General features: G+C 36.5%; 1 protein-coding gene across 1 annotated transcript in view; it reads right to left on the bottom strand.

The window, feature by feature from the left end:
* Positions 1 to 25,533, bottom strand: part of FAF1 (Fas associated factor 1) — a 172,839-nt gene that overhangs the window by 105,989 nt on the left and 41,317 nt on the right. The window contains exons 5-7 of the mRNA XM_063343133.1: positions 22,560 to 22,651; positions 22,110 to 22,198; positions 13,880 to 13,985 (exon numbers count right to left, since the gene is read on the bottom strand). Of these exons, the coding sequence (XP_063199203.1) occupies positions 13,880 to 13,985; positions 22,110 to 22,198; positions 22,560 to 22,651 (287 nt within the window). The remainder of the gene's footprint in view (positions 1 to 13,879; positions 13,986 to 22,109; positions 22,199 to 22,559; positions 22,652 to 25,533) is intronic.

The following is a 25,533-nucleotide window of genomic DNA, read 5'->3' as shown; positions in this document are numbered from 1 at the left end:
GTTATTTGACAAGTTATAGCATCACAAGCTGCCCGTTTACATATTCAGCTATTCTCTCCAGTTTTTCCCTGTGAAGATGTTAATAAAACAACTGTTTTACAGATCTGTACTAACAGCTCCTCCTCTGAATCACAAGGATACTCATACTTATGCAAATTCCGTGTATAAAATATACACCAACAAAGAGACACCAAAAACGTAAACCCACTTCTTTTCTAAATCCTACAAAAGTGTAATTTTATTGATCTGCAGAAGTTAATACCAAGAATAACAATTTAGTTGATAGGAAAAAATCCACTTGATATTCATATAATAACCAGTGACAATTCAGTCTCTGAAACGCTAACATGCAGGCATCGTACTCAGTGATTCCCTCCACACAGGGACAGTTTTCACGTGTAATTCAACATACTTGGCACTCTGCACTGCAGAAAGTAAGTATAAAGAGCATAATGATTTAAAAGTTTCTGATTTACAGTATGTTTTTCTGCATTATAAAGAGAAAACAGTATTTAGAAAAGTTAAGTCAGATAAACCATCTTGATTTTTTTAAAAAAAGCAGCAATGAAGAAATTCTTTTTTCATTAAAAACTGTGAAAGAGTCAATAAACCAGAAGATAAAGAGCAAAAATGAGAAAGCAGTGAAAAAGAAAACATGCCTGTGGACTGACACAAAATAAAAGAAACAGAAGAAAAAACAAATTATTAAAAAGAAGAGAAAAAGAGAAAAAGACATGGTTTACTAAACAAGCAAAATGACCTACAGAGGAGAAAATATGGGTGGGTGATTGTCAGATTTTGTAAGTCAAACCTGAATGATCTTAGAGCTGACCTATAAACTGACACAAGGCAAAAGACACAACATGAGAACTGAAATTGGATTTGCAGTGCTCTTCTGATACCAGTGTCGTGAGACGACAGATGCTTATTTCAGACTGCGTGCTAAAAGTATCCTCTACTTCAAACAGTTTGTATTTATGTCTCAGAAGAAACACTAAATCTCCGAGTTTTATTGCTCCTCACTTCAAACTGATCTTAAGAAAAAAATGGAATGAAACACAACGCTAACGTACTTCTCTAAAGGAAAAACTACACCTTTTTGGGCATTCATAAGGGTTGTCTTACTGCTCATGTGGATTCTTTGCCTGGCTACTCTGCAGTGCATTGAAAACACACAGGAGGTACACTTTGCACTTGATCTTTCATTTATTCATTACCATTCAAGAAGAATTTGACCACCTCTGCGTACAGTATTATTAAAAAAAAAATAAATGAGTGTTTGTGCTACAATGGAGAAGGTTTCCCAATGGTGTAACATTTGAAAATACAGGTTTGCACCAAAGGACTGATGCAGATCCAGTACATGTAGTGTGGAACTGCATTAGTGTTTCACTTCAAAAATGCACCCCTGATCTTAAGCCTCCCACTTGTCTGATTTACTGTAATTGAGCTTGTATGATGGAGTGGTCTCAGAGCATGCAAACCAAATACCATTAGGATCACACTAAAACAGAAGATGCATAATTTTTAAATTTCAACTACTAAGAAACATTCAATCCACAGGACCAGACTGGAAATGGTCACTAGTAAAACGCCAGAAACATAAATAGCATGGATGGTAGACCCTCACCACCAAGTGGTTTGCTATGCAGACGTCCTACTGCACTGCCCTGTGTGCTAACGTAAACATAGCTGTGAACTACAACTCACGGCTCTGTGGGAAGATTTAAGGAGGAGAGTAAAGACATCTCCATGGCAATTCAAGTTCCATCTCAGTCTACTACTCTTAGTTTATCAAAAAAGAAGCTTTCATCCCACCCAGACCTCACAGAATGCGGTAGAGAATTTCCATATTTTTCATTGGCCTCATGAGACCCAACCTTGAAATATTAATGTGGACCTGCCTGACTTGACAGTTTACCTTTTGTATCAGGGAGAGAAGTGTCACTTTACTGTTTTGTACTACAAAAAAGTATCCTCCTCCACTGTTCTGTTGCTGCTTTTTGTGAACATCAGAGCTTCTCCATTTTGTTTGTCTTAGTCCTGGGCTAGGTTGCCCTGTGGTCATAGTGCTCAGTTCTGCAGTCTAGTCTTTTCTCTGCCAGCCCAATGTCAATGCATAGAATAAAAAAAAGAGCCAAGACCTTTTAAACAGACTGGGTGAAAGAGACTGTTAGTTATAAGTGAAATTGTCAACACACAAAACATTCCCCAGATTAATCTAAGCACTTCTTACACTGCCCACTTTTGAATTATTCAGGAATAAGTCCTTCTTGTCTTAAAAGAGGAGCTTTTTGTGTGTAAGTGCAAGCAGGAGTTGATCCAAGACACAGAGGGGAGATGTTGAACTGAAATTCAGCTTATGGTTACAGAGAAATGAATAATGGGACACAAACATAGCTCACAATGTTTCTTAAGTAAGAGTTACTTTTTTTGAGTTGCTGAGTTCAGTAAAAGGTAGTCTGTCATCAGAAATGAGTAAAATGAATTTGAAAACAATATAAAACCTTTGTCTTTCTGTTTCACCTGGAAGAAACTGCAGAGATATTTGGGGTGCTGCATTTTGCCCTGATGCTGTGAATGAAATTACCAAAATTATGTCACTTCTTAGGATTCATTATTCCTTTTCCATTTCCCTTTGTTGGGGTTGCAGTACATACAGCTATACCGTGGGATACTAGGCAGACAGACTTACTGCCATTTTATAAGTACGGATTTGTAGGAAGAGGCGCTCTCTTCCTCATAGATATGTTGTAGAAAAATAATAATAAATCCTTGTTCTTTGTACTCCTATTTCCCTTTTTTTCTTTTATTGCTTATCTGGTTTCCAATATTGTGAAGGTCTTGAGATATTCTTCTACGATTTCAAATGACAGTAACGCCGGAATTTCCAAGAGAGCTACTAGATACTAGGTAACAGCTACGAGAGAGAATCGCTTTCCCGAGGAGGAAGAATAGTGGTGAGAGTCAGGGTCTTTGAAACATCAAATCTGTTCTTCATGCACTCACCCCTCGTTCCAAAGCAATACATACAAATGAATGATGTCTCAAAAATTTCTATTGTTGTATTTACTTCTCTTAAATCCAAAAGTATCATCCCTAAAAAAACAACATGAGCAGTATTTTATGCTGCATATGGCACAGTCTGTGAGAGTTTCTGTAGGTAATATAAGAAAACCCGAGATTTTCTAACAATTTCTTTTTCTTCCAAAACACCATGAATTCAAGTAGATTTCATCTTTACAGCACTGTTCCGCGCTTTCTATCAGCTGGGAAGACTGACTGAAAAATATCCTTTTCTAACCAAACTTTTTCTTTTTAACCTGATTTTGTAAGAAGCAACCCATGAACACATCCTGGTTATTCACCAACTTCTAGTTCCCTACATTTGATAAGAACAACCAACACAACAAAACAACAACAAAAAGCCTTTGTTCATGGTTCAACCCCCTTTCCAGTCAGCACCTTCCCCAAAGCTCCTCTCCTTGTCATTTCACAAGGCCACATTCACAGTACTTGCTTTTTCTTGATGTTGCGGGTTGTCCTACTCTCTTGCTTTTGCTCTCTGTTTCTTTATTTTTTCTACCTTTTCACTAGGCCCACAACATTTCATGTTAACAGTAGCCACAAGAAACTCAATAAGATTTTGTTTTGGGGTGGGTGGGTGTGTTTTGGGATGAGTAACACATGGTCTGAAGAGAGGTATATAAAGCCAGAAACCACTGAAGTCAACAGTTTAATCCAAACAATAATGGCAGCACTGGATACATGTGTTAGGTCTTGGGGTCTTTTTTGGTTGGTTGGTTGGTTGTTTTTTTAGGGTGGATATCAAATTGACAATTTAAATCCACTGAACTAAACTGAACTCAAGAGAAGCAGAAAAATTATTGAGTCTATTTGCAAAACAGAAGTCAAAGGGCACCAAACAGAAACCTCCTTTTCTTTTTCCTCTGTTGCTTTCTACTGGAAAAGTAAAACATCCAATGCAGAAGCAAGCTCCACAGAACTGGGAAGTTACCTTTGGTCACAGATTCATATAAGAAGATTCATAGATTTCATATAGGAAGAGACCTGCTTATACTGTGCTCACATCCTAATGTGAACATCGTCCTCAGAAGGTCCTTAGAGTGTGCAAGATCTACAGTTTTGCCGACTGCAGGTAACCACAAATTTCACTTGGGTTGACTGGATCTTGTGGCAGTTAGCCCTTTTCTGGAGGATTTGGGTTTCTTTTCCTTTCTTTGTAAGCCTAGTTTGCTCCTGTGTTTTTGTCTAGCCACACTTCAAGCAGTTTGTCTCTACCATACCTGGAGGAGGTTTAACTCGAGAAACATCTCCAACATGTTTTCATTTACTTCTATGTGCCTACAACAGTAGATGCAGCATCAAACAACTTCTCATGCCATGCGTACTCTGATGCTTCTCCAGTTGAAAACTGCGTGGTTTGATTTGTACATACATTAAGAATGGAGTTTTATACCACAAGATTATATCATTTCTGCTGTCCACCATCATCCCCACATAACTTCCAGCATTAGTGCTTTCAAAACAAGCTTAGAGTAAGTTCACTTTGGTCTGCTAATCTAGGCAGGGAAAAATAAAGTAGATTCGAGGCTTGGTACAAACCCAAAAATTGTGATCAAACTATATAGTTAGTAAATTGTTTGTCTAAATCTTTCATGTATGATGAAAGATTATTATCATAATTCATTAGCAAATTACAGACTTTGTAATGCAGGCAGTCACAAATTTGGCTTTGTATCAATCATTTTAGACCAGCTGGGTAGAAATTAACACAACTCTAGGATACATAAAATGAAGTGCTCTTTCATTTTTAATTCACTGGAAACTTTGAAGGAAAGAAATGGAAGCTCTTTCAAAAATGTCAGTTTTCCCCGATTTCTGTAAATCAGTCCATTTCCCTGTAGAGGTACAGAGATACACACACACACGGAGCGTATGTAATTTAATACCACAGTAACTGCTCAATCAAAATAAATATAATATAAAGTATATGTAAAAGACAAAGCAGTTTAAAAATCCCTGTCTATCATTGTTTCTGAGGCAGTCAGACACATCTGTGATCACCAGAACAATTATTAAACAAACACAAAAGCTAATAGCCCAGCTACTCACAAGATACAATATTGTCAAAATTCCTGCTCTGAGCTTTTTCAGTCTGCCAAGATGACCTTGTGCAAAAATGCTTGTTTTGATTATGTCTACTTTGCCTAAGCTACAAGGCCATGTATAGTGACAGCTGCATTTGGGAGCAACTTAAAACAAATTTTATCTTAGTGGCACCTAATCCAGAGACTGGTACAAGCAGCATGGAAAAGTCAGTGTCAAAATTAAACAATGAAGGCTTTTCTAGGAACAGATGCTTTTTGCCTGCAGCTGTAAAAACCTTAAAACAATCCTATACCCCACTGTCTGGTCACGCAACTATCACAAAGCAAGGCATAAATTTTGCCACTTATTGCAAATGTTTGCCAAGAGCTTCTATAACCCTTTTTAAAAACAGTAACAGGGATTTCTTGAGGGTGATTATGAGGCCATTTTATCCTTTAAATGAGTGCAAGGCTTTTCAATTTATGCCCCTGATTCTTGGTACAAAAACATAACTTTTCAAGCTCATGTTTTACACAGACATAGGAACATAACTGAAAAAATCCTAAGAAATGGGTTCACTAAAGAGACAGCACGCTGTTTCACTAAGATGTTATGGACCAGAGACAAACATTATAAAGTCACATTTGAAATGGCAAGTGAGTATTCTCTTTGCATAGTAATTACAAAGCGATGTAGTGCAGCACTTGTCATTACGCTGCTGCTAAGATACTGTTGACCATTTCAGCATCGTAACTCCACAACTACTACATCAAGTATCTTCATCACCTCAACTCTCAGAAAAATTTCCTCTTTCTATTAAACGAATGCACCAATAAACTTTTAAGCAAAATATAAATTCTTAGTGAAAAAACTTCTATAACTCAATGAATAAAAGTAAATCATCAATTCCCAATTAAGTGAGCGATTTACAATGTCAAGAATCTAGTTGTGCTCTGTATGAACTGATGGGGTTTTAGATTAGCTTCTGTTGTATGTTTAAAAGTGATAGCACCAACATGATTTACATAAGTACAATATTTTCAAATATTTTCTCACCAAGCAAGCACTCTAAAATTGTGAAGTGTTTCCTTTCTTACTCAAGTTAAAAAAAAAAAAAAAAACACCAACTTTTCCAGAACAACAGTTCATTAGCACCTCACTATTTATAAGTATAATTGGGTTGTTTGATGAGAAAACATGAGAGAACACTGTGCCTACTATAATTTGCACAAATACAAATTTCATTGTTTGAAAACAAGTCAGCAATTCAAGGATTGTTGTTTTTTTTAAAGTAAGTGTATATCATGCAATAATAGAAGTGATCATATTATAGTTAACATAGGACAGAAAGGTTAAACCATGCTCTGGCACACTTTAATTTACAAGCTGTAAATTAATCTTTTTTTAATTGCGAAAAATTATAAGTTTAATTTTTCATTTACGATTCAACTAAGTATAATTTATACAGACAGCAGTGCTATGCTATTTAGCTACAGAGTACTGCCTTCCCACTTTAAATAGCTCAGGAACTAGGGACATAGTGTTTAATATGTTCATAAAGCTGCTTAGGTTTTCTTGTCATTTCATGCTAACACCTTTTTAATAGCTAGCATTATGATAGAAGCCTTGCATAAAAATTCTCCACCCCGAAAGTAAAACACGGCAAATATTCCAAATCAGAATAGCAAGCGATGGTTTTAATTGCAGTTTTTTAAAAATTCAGGGTTTTAAATTAGGTCTTGATCCCCAAAATCCTTAGCATCCTTAAATTACATGAGCAAAGCCATTCAATTCAACATGATTACTTCTAAAATAAGGACAACTCACATGACTGAGCATTTACGGAGCCGAACCTATAACCAAAATCATAACAATGACTCCTCATTACTTTCAAATTCAGATAAATTGATCCTTATCCTTTGAGAGTTTCTCTCAAATCCAGCTACACTTACGGATGGAGCGCAATAGAGACAGAGAATGAGAGAAAGGAAGAAGGGAGATATAAATATACACACAAAACTACAAGCGCTGACAAATCGAAAGCTAACAGATGTGTGACTTCTAATTAGTTATAATAATCTGTGCTTTGACGCTATTGGAACATGCCTCGCCTTCCCTTGGAAATCAAACAGCTTCCTTTGGAGTTTTAAACTCTCTGGGTGCTTCTCAATTTATTCAAGGAAAAAACCTTGCTTTCAGCAAATTTTAGATATCTACAGTGATAACTTTATGAAAGGAAAATATTAAATTATAATTATCCTAAACAGACACAGTCTTGTGAAACTAACCCTACATTCATATGAAAATACAAAGCATTGACTATAATGAATTTGATTCATCCTTGGACACAAAGCTTTACCACAGTAAACTCAGTCAACTGTTGCTCTTGCTTTTATATTCATAGTACTTAAATAGCGCACTTTAAAACAAAAAAAACTCCAATTGGCTTTTCATACATCCACCCTCCCCAAAAATAACGCACTTGAAAAACCCAAATGATATGAAAAGGCTTCAAGGCCTCTTTTCTCCTTTTCACAGCACTTTTTTTTTTTATTTCTGTTTGCAGTAATCTGCCTTTCACTTTCTCATTGCTACAGAACAAACGAGGAGGCTCAGCACTTTGAAAAGGGGGCTCAATGTGTAATGGGTCCACTAGAATTAATTTAGTTGCACCAAATCCATTGAGCAGCGAGGTTTTTTTCTCTTCTCAAATCATTTTGAGTCGGACGCAGCCCCCAGCCTTTGTAATTCTAGTAAAGCACTTAAAGTGCACAGTAGGTGTTCATCAGGACCATCTGGTCAAAAGCAAAACAAGCTGCTGATTTTGCCTTTGAATAGAATGAAGCAAGTGTGAATTAGTCTCTTCAATTAGCACTATTACAACCTGTCAAGTGCATATTGTAAAACAGGATTATTACAGTATTGGTCACCAGTGCAATTATTTACTCTCTGCCTTTTCTTGCATATAAAAATGTCCATGTTTACTAGTTTTTGATAACTGAAGATCGTTTCTTTAATGATATGCACGTCCAAACCCACCAAAACCAAATTACAGGTTATGAAACATATTCTGTCAGGAATACATTAAGCTTCATAATTAATAGAGAAGTAAAAGAGTGCCCTTTCTTTATCTCTTATTGTTGTTTCTGTTGCATAAAAAGAATAATGGTTCTATACGTTTATCAATACAATATCTTCAAAACAGATCTCTACAGTCCGATATTAAGATATTTTAAGTGCCTAATAAAGCTATCACTTTTGAACAGGTACATAAAAGGTATTTTCTCTTTATTTCCCAAGGAACTTCTTTCTCATATAATTCCTAACACATGACCATTTACAGAAAGTTTATCAAGGATTTCTTTCAGCAAATATGTTTTAGTTTAGCAATGTGCTGGTTTTCTTTAAAAGGCAGGCAAAAAAACCCCAAAACTAACCAAAACCAAATCAGGAAGTTGATTCAGCTTTATAAAAATAGATTTTTCTCTCCTTATTTAAAAAGTCAAAACCTAGCTCGCTAGTTGGTACTCATTTACCACTGTAGAACACTGAGGCTATCACAGCGATAGATGTTTAAATTATGTATACCATTGTTATGACTCACTATAAATTGAATATAATTTTTACATGACAGATTTCTTTAAAAAGCAAACAAAATATTCAAATTTCACAAAAAGAAAATGTCTCAAGTACAATCAGTATAGCAAAAACATATTTTACTAGCTTCTCTGATACTAAGAAAATAATTGAACAATGATATAGAATGTTTGTGCACCTCCTAATTAAATACCAAAAAGTGTTAGTTACTGATTTTTATTAGCATAAGAATATTTTTCAATGATTTTAAAGCAAGTTAAAAAACTCAAAATATAACACAACTCTTTCTGAAACTGTTAATGTATGTACCAGATTTGGATATGTCCATATTCTGATCTCTGGCAAAGGTTTTTTATCGTAATTACATAGCTACAACATTAAAAAGAAGAACATTATTTATATATACATTTTGCGTCCCCATGCCAATGTCTGACCTTTACTGTGAATGATCTCACTCAAGATCAATTGGCTTGAAAATACTTTGTACAGATACCAAAAATGAGATCTGAAAAAGGTACAGGACTTTCAGCTGGATTATTATCTTTCTGCATGCTGAAGGCAATTCATATGCTTAACTATATTTATCTATTACGTTTATTTAGGCCTTTTAAATAAGTTTTCTGCCTGCGTGTTTATAAATGGTGGGTTTGTATCTTGTTTCACGTTCATCCACTTATCAAAAAAAGTTTTAAAAAAAATCCAGCACAAAGGACTTCAAACTGTCATTAGGGTCTGTCAACACAGAATTTGTAGTTTATCTCAGCCCAAGCAGTTGTATGCACAAATAGTTCCTCCTCCTGCCCGGAGTGCTATTGGATACATTGCTTTTCATATTCCACCTTAGCCAGTAAGTCTATAGGGAACAAAGAACAAATCTATTACCTATCACAGGTGACAGGGATGCTAAGCAGCTAGCCTCTGATTAGGTTATTGGCTAAAGGAAGGGAATAAAGAGCAGATGCAGCTACGCACAGGCAGCCGGTATTTAGGGACCCATCTTCTTTGCGTTGTTTGCACAGATTTTATGTTTTACTAGGAATTATCGTGCCAGGTACATACTTTGCCTAGTATTCTCAACTGGAATCTCCAGCAGTTACAAAATAAAAATCGCCAATGTACAAGAGGCCTGAGGTTTCTGCATATTTAACTCAGCCACCCTTTAGCAGCCCCAGCTTGTGTACACTGGATACTTCTGTAATCCTGCACGCAGGAATCACAAAAAGGCTTCAAAGTCTATACCAACAGTAAAATGGACAAATGCAAACTACTTGTTTTTAACAGTTATCCAGTTTGTTAAATTTATTTTTTTTTCCCTGTGCCACTGACTAAACAACAAAAAGCGTGAAGCATGCTATCGTGACAAGAACTCGAATTCAGAAAGTTTTTCACAATTTAGTTTGTCTGCTCCAGGATGAGAAGACAAACTTGATTTCCATGAACCATTTAAATTTTCTCCCCTTTGAAAAGGGCTGTCCTTCACCTCCATCAAATAATATAACTACAGCGTACAAAAATGAAAAGTACAGATGTTCATTTCTAAATGTGAACAAGTTCGTAAGAATAGACAGAAAACAAATTATGTTGAGTGTAGCAATACCTTGTAGTAATTTAGCACATAGTTTCTCAAATCAAAATTTAAAAATTCTCTCACTCCAATATACAGATAACCTCTACATATTATCTTAGCAGAATAAAGAGCAAGTATTCAGACAGAAAACTCCTTTTAGTCTTGTAACTATTAGGAGTTCAATTTGTTGGAATTGTCCTTATTTAACCACATAATACATTGGAAATATGTTGAAATGTATTAATTTACAGTCTCCAAACTGGCACAAAACCTACTAATTTCCACTTTAAAATGCGGCTCATGGAAAAAAAGTAATCATGATATTTCCCAGAACAGTATCTGCCCAGAATTAATTTAATACTGCAATTTTACAAGAACAAACAGATGTCAGAAACCTGTGACACAGATTAATTTGCAATTTAGGCCAACATGTTATCATTAACTTTCCAAGTTAACAACTCCCCTGCCCAACCCACAATGAAAATCCAATATCCATAATTTTGCACAAGTGTGGTTTAATTTTTTATTTCATTTCTGATGATTCCCTACAGGCTCATATTCCCACATCAATATAATTGAATGTAACTTGTATTTTTTAAACTGAGAAATTAAATCTTAATGCATGAACAGTTGAAGATGTAGATAAAGCATGTTAAAAAAAAATAAAAATGGCATTTTCAAGTACCATCCAAAATCCAACTATTGAATTAATACACAAGAAATTGTGAAAGCAGACATGAGCACTACGGCTTCAGGCTTCTCTCAGAGAATTTTCTGCCAGGTTGTTTCCCCATTAAACAGCAAGATTTCTTTGAAATAACAATTCGCCCATATATCGTTTACTATTAAACAGGCATTCTAAACAATAAAAAAAAAAAAGTCAGAGAACCGAAGCAACAGTAGTTTAGTAAAACAAAGCTGAGAGCTCACTGAATTTTGCATTTAATCCATTGCAAAATATTTATTACAGTTTTGAAAGGGTGGTGGAGTTGGGTTTTTGGTGGGGTGAGGTGTTGGGGTTTTTTTTTTCGAGACACTTGGAAAAAATATCTATTCCTTAAAATTCGCAGCACTAATAATAACACCAAACTAAACAACTAGCCCTGGAGAGACAGTTGCACCCAACTGTGGCAAGCAGTAGAACATTTATAGAATTTTAAATATTTCTTTTAATAATTGATGTAGTCATTTTGAATCTTTCTGCATAGGATATAAAGTGTGAGTAGATTGCATTAACACTGCTTAAACATTTCAACTTGTCAGTATGGCCAAGTCGATTTCTGAAATATTTGCAGTATTTTCCCATCGAAACAGTAATAAAGGTAGAATAAATATATGCCACTGCTTTATAATCACTGAACATTAATGAATATTTTATGTCTTTTTAAATCTCCCTGTTTAATTTAAAAGGGTGAAATTAAGTCTCCTCCCTGCAATATGCCAATTATCTGTAAATCAAACAATAACTTGGCCATTATACTCCTTTTTGTTAATATACCAGAAGCTAATTTGAAAACACTGAACGGCATTTTTAGGTAATAATTGAATAGTCCTTCCTGCCCTCTTGTGGTTGGCAACCGCAACTCACATACAGCTTTTCCACGATTACAAAAACATACCAGAAGGAAAGTAAACTATTAATTTGTTAAAGTGTGAACAAGAGAATGAAGGGGGGAAAAAAAAAATAAAAATCTAATGGTCCCTGGAGATGAGAGAGACAAGAGAGAGAAGAGAGCGAAAGATATCACCGATTCTTCCAAATCACACAGACTAACTAGATTCATCAGTCATTTGTTACAATGCTCACTTTATGCTAAAAGAAAAAAAAATAAATTAAAAAGCCATTAGGGAGTCAACATACAAAAGGGTGGTTGTTTTCAATAATTAGACAAATGTTCACCAACCCTTTTACCTCAGCCAAATCTCCAGTGACTTCCACGAGACTTTGCACAGACAGACAGTCACCTGTTCAGCATCAGCTGCACGAGAAGGGCCAGAGCTCTCTTTGCATCTTAGCCTCTGAAATTGTCTTCATCATTTTAAACACTCTGTTGGATGCAATACTTAGATACACAACAGAAAGGCAAAGAAAGGTTCGATGCTCATGCTGATCATTGGGTGGTAGGGGTATTTTTGGATTTTGGTTGTTTAACAGGGAAAAATCTTAAGTGACTTTTAAATTTAGTCAACTTTATATGTTAATATGTTGACTGTAACCTGCCATTACCAACAAACAAGAAAACTTCAGTGCACGTAAAGGCAGCTGAGATTCCCATGCACTGTCACAGCTTTCTGGTTCCTTTAAGCCAGGCAAGACTCACCAGCAAAGTAGTAATTGATACAGCATAGATAAAAAAACAGACAGACAATATGTACGTATGCATTTTCTTTTAGAATCTCACCATTTTAAACGTAAAAACAAATATTCTGATCATTTATTTCCGTAAATATTCAAATTATTTTTAATTGTAAAGAGTGAGAGCTTGGCCCCTCAAAAAATAAACTGATGCAACTACATATGTTTGTTTATATTATTAAAAAAACCCCGAAAACTTACTATAATTGGTTTAAAAAGGTAAAGTAGAAAGCAGGCTTTCATGCAGGGGAAAGATCAGAATTCAGATCTTAAGAATAACAGGATTCACAATGAAAACAGTTAATGATCATTTTTCATTGTTGAAAGAGATACTGCTCCTATAGCTAATATTACAGAACTTAAAATAATTCTGTCTATGATGTCAGCATGTGACATGAAAAACTTCAATAAAATCTGTTTAACCCTAAAAGACTGAGAGAGTGTCAGACCAATAGCAAACATACATTTAATTTGAAAAGCAAACATTTAATCTTAATATTTTGTAATGTGAATTCTGAAGATTCACATTTGTAGACTGTTTGTCATGTTTCCAGAAGTTAGTGGGTTATATGGAAAATAACATCCAAAACATCTGGCATTAGACATACCATGGAGCATTAGACAACAACCTTTGGCTTTAGAAAGGAGTTTTTAAAATATGCAAGGACTGCTTGTTCTAAATTCAGAGGGTCCAGAGTCATATTAGAGATATTTGTTCCTATAGGACTTAATTCTAATGAAGTTCTCTACAATATCACCCCTTGCTGGCCATTCTACAGAACGGCAGTGACGTCCATTATACACAAAACCATTTGGCTCCCATGGCAGTAAGAATTACAGCACTACGACAACAACCAGTAATGGTAGAGATGCCTACAAAATGGAGATGGATGGAGCTGGTTAAAAGAAAGGAAGACAGAGGGAGCTTCAAGGGGCTTAAAGATAAAATGTCATTTGAATAACTGCCTTTCCTCATCGTTCTAGAATAACTCAATAAACACTTTTCATATATTTTGCTAGTACAATTCAAAAAGAAACATCTTTCCGTATAATTTAATAGAAAACCTTTTTTTAGGCCAAGTTCGTTAATCAAGTTACAGCAATCTTGACGATGCAGTTGATTAAACCAAAAAAAAAGACTAACAAAATAAAGGAATATCCATCGAAACCATGTAAACCCTCCTTAACAGAGCTGGCATTAGCTATAATGAGCTACATTTATTCTTCAGCTGTGAAACAGCACTCACCTCCTGAATGGTACTGCTTCCTGAGAAGTTGAGGTTGTACTCCCGCTGGACTTCTCGATGGGTGACGATCAGCATGAAGTTTTGATTTAATGACTCCTGCAGGGCCCTGAAATGGTTGAAAGAAAAACAAGAAAATCAGGGATAAGCATGTTATAGCTTGTTTTACAGTTAGATGCAAAAACCCCAGGGTACCCTAAACTCTACATGGACAAGTCCAGGCACAACATTATCATCTCTCTTTTCACTCTTAAATGCAAGGAAGCATGCTGAGAATGACCAAAGGCCATTCCTGAACTCCTTCCTTAATAAGGTGACTGCAGCCTTTAAAGCTCTTCTAATGTTAAATATTCTCAAAATTGAGAGAGTCACATTATCTTCACAAACATCAGGTATGTTTAGCACTCATAATGCCATTAATAACCAGGCTTGTAAGCATATTGATGACCAGACAAAATATCAAGCTACAATGCACATTAAAAACTGATGGTAAGTAGAACAAGGCAAAGCATGCTCTCGCTTCTCTAGGGTTACCTGAAGCATAAACCAAACGGAAATTCTTCCGCTTAGTTTCACTCAAAGCACATAAACCCAGCTAATTAGAACTGGAAAACTAACCACAGCAAAATGTCTTATGTGGGTATTGAGCATTTAGAAAAGTTAGTTCTGCTCAGATTGTTTTAAAAATGTATATTAAAACATCTTTAATCATATGAATTAAAAAAAATTAATCTTAAGATACAGATTAAACAGGACAACTATATGTTCATGTTGTCACAAACTTGGTTTTTTTGTGATTTTCCTGGTAACAAAACCTCCGAATGTTAAAAAGGCATCCGGTTTGCTTAATTAGGTACAAAATTATGCAGCTATCTATTTTTCAAAATAGAAGGCAGGACGTCTGTTACAGACACGGCAATTACGGCTGTGTACAGTCTCATCTAGGCTAAAAAACTGCAGCAATGTAACATAGCTTGGATTGCTAAACAATATTTATGCAGACTTGACCTGGTCAGTGGCATATGGAATTAAACTGGGCTTATTCAAGTCTTTTTTTTTCTTATCACACACTCTTAAAAGAATGACAGACTGAGGTTTTTTCCTTCACATCTTCACTGTTCCACGACACTTCAACACGACATAAAGGACAAATTCTGTATGCAGATGAGCACAGCTGTATCTTAAGATACAAGAAGACAAGAAAGACTGCTAGATTACTTGAGTCCTGATTTGTTAGTTTTAGCGTCTACTGGAATTACTGAGCGGCAGTTTTGCTGCTCAGTTGGTAGTGAACCCATGCAATACTCACTGGATGCTTTAGCAAGAGATGCACAATCTGCTTTAACACCTCAAGAAAAGTTACCTTACAAAAATATCTTCACTCAGCAACTTAATTTGGATTCTGTGACATCTTAAACATAATAATCACATACTACAAAACAAAATCATTACATGCTATTTCTCGTCTTTTATGGTTTTGTAATATGGAAGGTAAATATAACTCATTTTCAATGCTAAGTATGATCAAGTGTAGGAGAGAGACTACAAATGTAACTGAGGTCAGTCATCTAACATGAACTCAGCTGCACTTGCCACAAAATCTTGGAAGAAAAGGCCTAAAAAAAATTTAAAATACTTATCAGTCCTTCAAAAGAGAACAAAAAGTCCTGAAAATTTGTATGCCTATTTTCAAAGGTAATTCTAAGTTGATTGTTAAACAATAAGTTTCGCATCTCCATAACCATATTTTCTTTTGGCAAGTGTTCAGTAGCACCTAAAATATCCTGCTGTGCTTTTTCAGATTCTGATTTTTTATTTGTTTTCAGCAAATACTGGAGGCGAATTACATACTTAATTGCTCTGAAAACATTAATTACAGCATATGTGTATGGCTCTGGATTCCATACAGAATCACACAAGGCTCTGTCAGTGCTATTTTTGACTATGTGAAAATCTGTAGATGCTAACCAATAACATGATTCATATTTTCATTCTGTAATTGATGTAAACATAGAATGAAACAGGCTAGTTCAGTCAAATCCTCAGTCTCTCAAAGTATGCATGACAGACACGCTTCAACACTATCCAAAATACAGCATGCCAATAAAAAGCATCTGTTCCTAGGAAAGGTTTTCCACTTCTCTATTTCATCTGGATGTGATAGCAGAGAGTATTGAGAAAAGGAAAAAAATACTCTTCAAATACAGTTAATTTAAATTAAGTGCCCTAAAATTAAAAGCCTCAAATTTTGAAGTAACTAACAATTTTGACACCTCTACTTTTTGGATTTCTAAACAACACAAGCTGAATGCTGTTAACAAGCAAGTTCTCAGTCAAAGAGGAGGATGAAAATTAAACTGGCTACAAAAAAAAACACACCTGAAAAAAATTGAGGAAAAACTGGTTTTGAAAGTGTTAGCAATTAAAGCGCATGGTTAATTATTCACCTTTTGTTCAGAGAAATAATATAATGAGGAATATTACTTCTGCTTACACAGAAAGGCAGTGGTCAACCGATCCAGTCTTGTGAGCTCCTACATCAAAATTTCATCTGCTCTGACAGTCATAAGACCTGGACCACGTATGTTAGAAAGTCAGTGGGAGGAGGAATTGATGGCACATCTGATGGGCCCTTTGTGCCAAGGACTTCCTACCCGTACCAACGCTCCTCCGCGGGATGGGGCTGATTTGAACACGCAGGTGGAGAGCCAGCAATGTCAGTCCCCTCCCATATTCATTTCCTGCAGCAACTAGGGATGCAGATCACCCCCAACTATTTGTGCCAAGAGAAGTCTGCTTACAAAACATACCTTGCCCTAAAACCGTATTTACAGCCATAAAAGGCTATGACCAAATGCACAAGATAAGTGTATTTGAAGGAGACTTCTCATTGACAGTAAGCTGAAGCTTACTTTTATTTCTTTTTAGGTGCACTTTGAACACAATGCACATTGCTAAAATTTTGGCTTCAGTGTTTGCAGCAGTTTCGTTTCCCTGCAAATTTTATCAGTTGACTACAAACTTCCAAATGAAACATCTGCAATAAAAGAAACATTTTTAAAAAAAAGGGGGGGGGGGAATATAGGGCCAATCTCCAGGTCCTATGAAAGTCAAGACAGATTTTCTTTTTGCCCCCTGCCTTTTTTTTTTTTTACCATCAGTGCTAACAGAATTTAATTAATCTAAGAATTAATTAGTGGGAAAAGAAAACAAAATTATAGAAACAGGACTAAACTAGGCCACTCTTAGCACTATTTCCCCCCTACTGCAAACCCTGGCTTTCAAATGGATTTGCTGATAGGTTACACACTGCCATTACATTATTTTTTTTCCCTCAGCTGAATGATTGTACATTCACTATTCAGCACAGGGAGGCAAGGGAACCTGATGGCATTTTGTGGCACCAATCTTCCAGTAGAGGAACTCTGCCTACACCCAAAAAAGAAGTCCACAAACAGAGAAGAGAAAATAGACCTGAGCACAGTCATCGCTCTGACCAGTTCTAGCAAGAGAGACCCATATGAGTCTAGGATTTCATATGGATTGCCTATATAGCATTGGTTACCGGCATTATTACAACGCACAGACACCCCAAGGGTGGACTAGGATTCAGCTGGGGCTTAAACTCTACCATATGCAAACATAGTAGGGTTCCTCTTTGAAATTCAAATTTCAAGCAATGGAAGTTGCAAGAATTTTATTTCAAAATGTCAAAACCCAATTAAGACTCTGGAAAGAGTTTATTCACTAGCTACTCCATCCAAATTCTAATACAGTACGATTTATAGACCAGAAGTCTAATAGATTAAGAATAGAAACAATATTTAGCCAAAAAAATGCGTAACTGCAAATAATGCCAATCTTAAGGGACAGCAACTGTTCAATCAGTCTATGCAATGCTGAAGCAAGATCGTGTTAGTATTGATATTTATTATATTTTAAGCTTCCAGTTTTACTGCTTTTCTATTGTTCTGTAACATTTAATATGTAAAATAGATTGGGTTTATCTATGGTTGAGTGACTGCCTTAATGCTTTAATTTTTGATGTAATACTTTGCTTTTCAACAGCATTTTACTTTGAAATTTTAGTATTATTTTAAGCTTTGAAACCAAAAGTATATCCTTAGTCAATGATCAGCAAATGCTCCTTTTCATTTCAGTTCCGTAAGTTTTTATGAAATACATTCACTATTTCCCATTAGGCAATATCTTTCTCAGTCACATGGAGATTTCCCCCAAAATCTCTGAATTTTATATAAATAGGTATGACACAAGGTAATTAACATTTCCATTTTAAACTTACAGATTTATACAAGCTCATGTCAACAGAAGTCCAAATTTACTGTAATTACAGATTATTTACATTAAAACAAAATAAGAAATCAGTATGTAAATGTAATGTTTGTTGTAGCTAATGCAGCAGGAGGTGGTAGATTAGGTTCAAACAGCAATCAGTTAGCAAATCTGGCTAACATGTAAATGAGCAGAAGCCCTTTTGTTTACATTCTATTGCATTTTAAACTTCAGGATTTTTAAACTGTCTCATGAGCAGATGTGAAAATAAAACATTAATCTTACCATTCTTATTGAAGCTTTCAAAGTAACTAAAGCAAGGCACTGCTCCTGTCCAGCTAAACAGACAATACTAATAATTGGAGTTGCAGGTTACATCGTTCTTAATTAACACTCTGCTACAGTTGATAGCGTACAACAAGACACCATGCCACAATCACCGCTCCTCTCCAACAATCTAACACACACGCACTCAGCAACGTATGGACCCATTACTTGAAAGATGGGGGGGGGCTTATTCCTATCCACACAGCTGATTACATTTCTTAAAAAAATTACAATCACTTAGTAAAAATACATTCTTTGTAATAATCACAAATGTATGCACCTGGTCAAATAGCTTTTAACTGTTTTGAACTTTCCAATGATTCATCAGGTATATCAAGTATTTAAGACTTTCAGCTATTTAGGAAAAAAGACTAAATATGAAATACATTATATTCATTGAATTGATAACTGAAGAAAAAAAATTGAGAAAAACTGCCTCCCAGAACATGCAAGATAAAAAGAAGAGATAATCAGGATGACCTAGCTCCACGGCTAGACTCACACACCTATGCTTTTGACACTCTATTGCGTTCTCCAAAACCTTTTCCCTGAACTGCATATTGCCGGCTTTCAAGAAGCACCCAAGGCAACAAAGGGAAGGAGAGTCACTGTGAGGAAGTGAAGAACCTAATCTGACAAAGCCGGTGCAAGGGATCTCTCCTCCCCTCGGACAATTAAATGATGGACATTCTTTGGCACCTTTCCTTTTAAGGCTCCTTTCCAAAGGAAATCATGTTTTTCTCACCCACCTGTCCCATCCAGTAAATTTTGAACATATTCACAAGATTCAGGGACGTCTAACAGCATTATAAATGTCTCAAAAATTTGGTGTAAATCAGCAGCTGGGTAGAGGAAAGGGACACAAATTACTACCCACCTTAGTAAAAGGCTGCAGTACAAGCATAGTATTTTTATACTCCATCCAGCCAACTTCTAGCCGATGATTACAGAACTACCTACAGCATGTGAGGTCTCCTTTTCTTCTATGTTACCTGACTACCAGCTGGAGAACAGAGGCAGGGCAAGCTGGATGTCTATGCAGGGGAAAAAAATTACATAGGTGCTACAAAATAAATGGGAAGTGGAAGCAGTGTCAGAGGTAGGTGAGATCACGGGAAGCGTGGATGGAGAGGGCTGAGTTAGTGCAGCCACTGGGATGAGGCAGGAATTCACTAGAAAACAGGTTTCATTACGTCCACAGCTCATAGAACACATTGTTCTGGATACCATGCATGGATAGGGAGGGCTTTGCCCGCTGAAACTGTGGAAGCAGGGCATGTAACCCTACAGGTGGTATTTGACATTTAAATTTAATCTTTACACCTCAATTTACTAGCATGTGGTAGTAATTCACTGGGTTTCTATTATCTATAAAAGCTTTAGATATGCCACTGAGGAACAAAGATACCCTTGGAGACTTTTGTTTGTTTAAACTGCAGAATCACTTTGCCATTACGTTTAGATGCTAGTTTTAAGTTAGTTCTGGGTTAAGCCCATTCAGTCTGTCACGATAAACTTCAATGCCAACGTACCAGTATGTTGGAAAAGGATGTTTCAGACACCATTCTCCCTCAGTGTCAAGAACAGGCACAGACTGGAGTTTACAGAGCAGTGACCATATTGCTCCTTTTAAGAAGGGCATATACATAAAATATCACATACTGAAATCTCAGGCTTTTCAAATATCACTTTCTGGAGATATTCAAATCACGACTATTTATCTGTAGTTCAAAATAGAAGGCATTTGAAGAAAATGACAGATGAACTCACAAAGTAAGAGGCAAAGTTCCTTAACATCCATTAATAATAGATGTGAGCATCAGGCTTTTAAAAATTGTGGGTAACAAACTAATCTGAATAATAACTGACCTAACAGTAGGCAGTAAACAGTGTAACTGGGTTTGGTACATTGCTTCAATTAGATGTTTTTTGATCTGCATTGATGCTTTAATTGGAGGCAAGCCTCCCCTTTCATCTAGAATTTATGACTTCAGCCTTCAAATTATCCTTGTTTAAGTAGCCACTAATTAATCATCATTTGCTATCCCAAAGCTACCAACTTTATTTTAAAAATATCCAGAACTAGTCTCCACTATGAAGCAAGTCTAAACTGTAAAGGTAACAACCACTTTGATTTTATTAGCAAGTAAAGTTCTTTTAAACTATTCATCCAATAAAAAAGCCTAAAAACTATTTTTAAACAGTTTGTTGTTATATATTTTATTGCAGTTGCAATAAACAACATTCTTCAGACCCCGGTTTTCTTTCCAGAATCAAAGATATTCAAATTACAACATACAGTGATACCTGGGTAGAAAATTTTGGAATTGGAAATGGATTTTTTAAAAATCCAAACAATTAGTATCTACAGTGTTTTTCCACAGTATTTTCACTCTCCTTCAATTAGCTGCTTACATACCATGGCTTATTGTCCTCACACACGACGGCAGTCCCTGTGAGCACATCCAGAGCACACCCAGTTCACATCACAGCTCACCACCACTCTGCTCCCTCTGTTCCAGTCCCACTATTCCCTCTCTTAATGCTTCTTTCCTTTATTATTATTATTATTTTTGTAATTCATATCGGCATTCTTATTTCCTCCACAGACTACACGGTTATGTGCACAAGTACCTTTTAGTAATATATGAAGTACTTTTAGTCACTAGGAAACCAGTTACCAATTTCCATGGATCGTCAAAGAATTTCCTTCGTCAGTAATACGACTGCATTTATAGAATATTCTCTTATCGGCTGTAACAGCAGAAAAACAACTCCCTCTTCAGACAATTTGAAGGCACTCTAGTCTAACGATCCCGCAATTTGACCAATTCCAAAGGCAAGCCTCCCCGCTCCCTTGCCAGAGCGGCGCTGCTCTTCCAGCCTCAGTTACTGCGCACCCTCTAGCGGCTACCGAATAAAATTCCTATTTTCCTGGAAAAGAACGCATACGGGTCTGCCTTTCAGAAAGGGATGGGCAGAAGAGAAAACACGGCAAAGTAATCACAGAACACTTTATACGAGTAAAGATTCTGTTTACCATAAAATAACATTTAATTTTCAAACCTTAGCAATGTTCGCTGGCATGTGAACGCTCGCCGTTTAACTTTTTGAGTATTCAAATCAGTAATAAAAGATATCCTGCTCAGTTGGGGGAAACTGATTGTACCTATGTACATTTTAAAAGTCTAAGAAGACAAGATAAAACAACGTAACAAACATTTCAGAAAGAAAATTCTAATCTGCTGGCAATGATTTATACAGGTTATTTATACAAGTTTACATTAAATGAACCAACATAATGCAGTAACTTATGAAAGGCCAGCTCTCAGTTCCACAGGGATTAAATTCTTGTTCAATTAAAGTCATTGCACCTGGGAGGTGTAAAATTCTGTCTGTACCTAAGTGGTTCACGTACCACACCAAGGTTTTAAAAACTTAACAACCTTCTTTTCCACAATGAGGTGCTGAGGTGGTTCATCCCAACGCTTACCAGAGCAGCGAAAACACTTTGTATTTTCTGACTGCAGATTCCTACAAGGATGCACGTGGCTTCATAAAAACCATAGAAAACCAAACGGTACAAGTAGAATTTTATGGCCAAAAGACTTACCCAGAATGACTTGAAGAAGGAGGAGGCAGGTCAGGTGTTAGAACATAAAGACTATTATTTTTTGGCAAGTGTAGAGTTTTTAAAACAGTCTGAGGGGAGAAAAATCATTATAAACATAAAACATTCACTAATTTTGACGTATTATTTTATATTTTTTAATTATCAATACTTATTTTACAATACCACCAAATAGTTTGTTTTGAGATATACTTACTGTTAACTTCCTAACATCCTTTTTGTAGGTGGGCCGTGTTATATATAAAACCAACACAAACAGAAGTGAGTTGTCCCGATGTTTTTTGCAAGGTTTTAGTTTAAGAGTTCCTTGTATGCCACCCAAGACATGTATCGCTGTTTGAAACTCACAATTCTTGCATTGTAATCCCCACCCACAGATGTTCATTTTGAAACTCTGAATTCAGTTAACTGAAAACACAGTTGAACACTTACACTATCATCTACATCTCCAGTCTTCCACCCTTTTAACAGCATTTTAGATGCAGGAATCTGAAGTTCATTTTCTAGAATATGTTTGATATCTCCTAAAGAGAAAACAAAGAAAATACATAAAATACACACACTTACTGCTTTATTTCAAACAGTACTGAGTTATAGTTAAATGAGAGCAAAGAAGAGTTTACTACGAAAACCATTTTTCATCTAGTTACTCTTGTAACATACCCTTCAAACAGTAAAGGACAAATGAAGCTAAAAAAAAAAAATCACAGAAAGCATGAATGATTGGAGAATTACATGAGGATATGACGATTTGGACATGTGTTTGAATAGTTCTACACTGCGTATGCTAGACACACACATTTGCAGAGGCACGCTCTCTGGAGCAGTGGATTTGTCAGCAATGAAGAGGGTGCATATTTTTGATACCTAATTCCATCATCAGTAGTCCTAAGCTGAAGAACTGGAGTGTTCATACAATTTAACTGCTCTGACAGCTTTTTCAGTGTTTTGTACATTTTGATGCTCTCCTCTCTGTAGTTATTGCAGTCAAAATAATTCAGGCTGGAAGGAGCCTCAGGAGCTCATCTAGCCCAAGCCCAGCTCAAAGGTCTAATTAAACCAGTTTAGTCAAAGATTTGTCCAGCTGATTCTTGAACACCTTTAAGTTTGACAGCTTCTCTGGCCAACTTGTTTCAGTACCTTACCACTCTCACAACTGAAAAAAAACCACCAAACAAATAAATCCTTATATCTAAAGGAAATTTTCACTGTTGCAAATAATGTCCACTGCCTCTCATCTTCTTATTGTGCACTTCCAAGAAGACTCTGGCTCCATCTTCTCTGTGTCCTCCCAGCAGGCAGTTGTAGGCAGAGGTAAGGTCTCTACCTCTCCTCTTCCCCAGACTGAACAAATGCAGTTCTCTGTGCCTCTCCTCCTGTGTTGTCACGTGCTCCAGTCCCCTGACCATCTTGCTGGCCTCTGCTGAACTCACTGCAGAATGTCAACGTCTTTCTTGCACTGGGGACCTCAAAACTGGATGCAGCACCCCAAATGCGGAATAGAGGGGTTATTCCCTCGGATCCATCGGCTACACTCTTGTCTAGGATGTGGCTGGCCGCCTTTACTGCGTGGGTGCACTGCTAATGCACCCCAAATGCCTTTTTTTACAAAGTTGGTTTCTAGCTTGTCAGCCCTCAGGCAGCTGTCAGACAGGATAACACAGAGTTACCCTACCCCACACACAGGACTTCAACTTTGCTTTCTTTGAACTTCACAAGGCTCCTGTCAGCCCATTTCTCCAGGCTGTCCAGGGCCTTCTAAATAGCAGCCTTGTCCTCTAGAATATCAGCCACTTTCTCTGGGCTGGTATTCTTTGTGAACTTGCCAAGAGCACTCACCTTAACAACGAGGTTCTTAATAAAGACATTAAGCAACACTGGCCTCAAGATTGATCCCTGAGGGACATCCCTGAACTAGTTACTCTTCACCAGTCAGACTTTGAGCCCAGCAGTCCAGGCAATTATCTACCTACCTTATCATCCCACTTATCCAGTCGTTTTCTTAACAATATAACTATAAGAATACTACAGCAGAATATGTCAAAGGTCTTACTAAAGTCAAAGTGACATCCACCGTTCTCCCCTTGTGCACAGAGCCAGTCATCAAATCATAATAAACATTGATTAGGCACAATTTGCCCTTAGCAAATCCATGCCAGCTGTTCCAAATCACCTTCTTTTCCTTCCTGTGCTCAAAAAGGTCTTCCAGAAATATTTTCTCCATAATCTTCCTACGGACCAAGTTCAGCAATCACCATTGAACAGTAGGCTCACATTTTCTTTAGCCTTTCTTTTCCTGTTGATGTACCAACAGAAGCTCTTCTAATCCCTCAGTGGTTTCAGATCCACCTGGCCTGAGTCTTTCTAACTCCAAACCTGCATACTCTGGCAACAACTCTGTATTCCTCCTGGGTAGCCCCATCACTACCTTTCACCTTCTGTGTACTTTCTTTTTGCATTTAGCTTAGTCATAAATTCTTTGTTCTTCTGTCCTGGCCTTCTGCCACGCTTGCTCCTCTTTCTGCATGTTGGAAGGGAATGTTCTTGTCCTTTGAAGAGGTTGTCCTTGAAGATCAATCAGCTCTATTGGGCCCCTTTGTCCTCAGAGCAGTCTCTCATGGAATCATGCCAAGCAGACTCCTAAAAAAGCCAAAAATCTTCTTTCCTGAAGTTCATGGTTGAAATTCTACTATTTGCCTTGCTCACTTCTCTCAGGACTTTAAACACAAGGTTGCCCTCAATCGTCATATGCCAAAATAAGACAAAAGTTCTACACCGACTGAAAGAAGTTAATGAGAAAAGAAAAAATAAAATACTACGGCTGCAAAATTCTGATTTGATCAGGCTTTTATATCCGCTTTGCACGGATGCCACTCAGTGCAGTGCTGTGGAATACAGGAAACACTAATCAGGAATTCAAACTAATCACCACTAGGTGGCACCAGCCAATACCAAATCGAATGCTAAAAAGACAAATAAGGATCAAAAGTTTCAATTTCAAAATTTCATCACAGACATAAGGCTGCAGCACTGAAAATTGTTTTAATCAACTATTTTTTCTTGCAGTTCCTTATTTTGATCTGTACAGAATCGTCACTAAAATAAAAAAAATACTCTTCCTTAGCAAAAGTAAACTAACTCACAGTTTAGGGAATGTAAAAAACATGCTCTGCAATACTAACAATAGCATATTTCTAACATACTGTTACAAAATGCATCAGTTTTAGAATAAAGACAATAAAGCTGATAAAAGAAATCTCAATTTGCACAAGAGTCAAATAAAAATTTAAAAAAGAAGAATGCAATTGTGTTCTTCACACCGTAAAGAATTCCTCTAAATTTCATCACTAATCCTGCACAGAATGAGATGCCATAGAGATTCAAAAAGGAAATGCCAAGATCAGCC

The sequence above is a fragment of the Chroicocephalus ridibundus genome, chromosome 8, assembly GCF_963924245.1.
Source record: "Chroicocephalus ridibundus chromosome 8, bChrRid1.1, whole genome shotgun sequence".
Taxonomy (NCBI): domain Eukaryota; kingdom Metazoa; phylum Chordata; class Aves; order Charadriiformes; family Laridae; genus Chroicocephalus; species Chroicocephalus ridibundus.
This window is presented reverse-complemented; position numbering and strand designations above follow the sequence as displayed.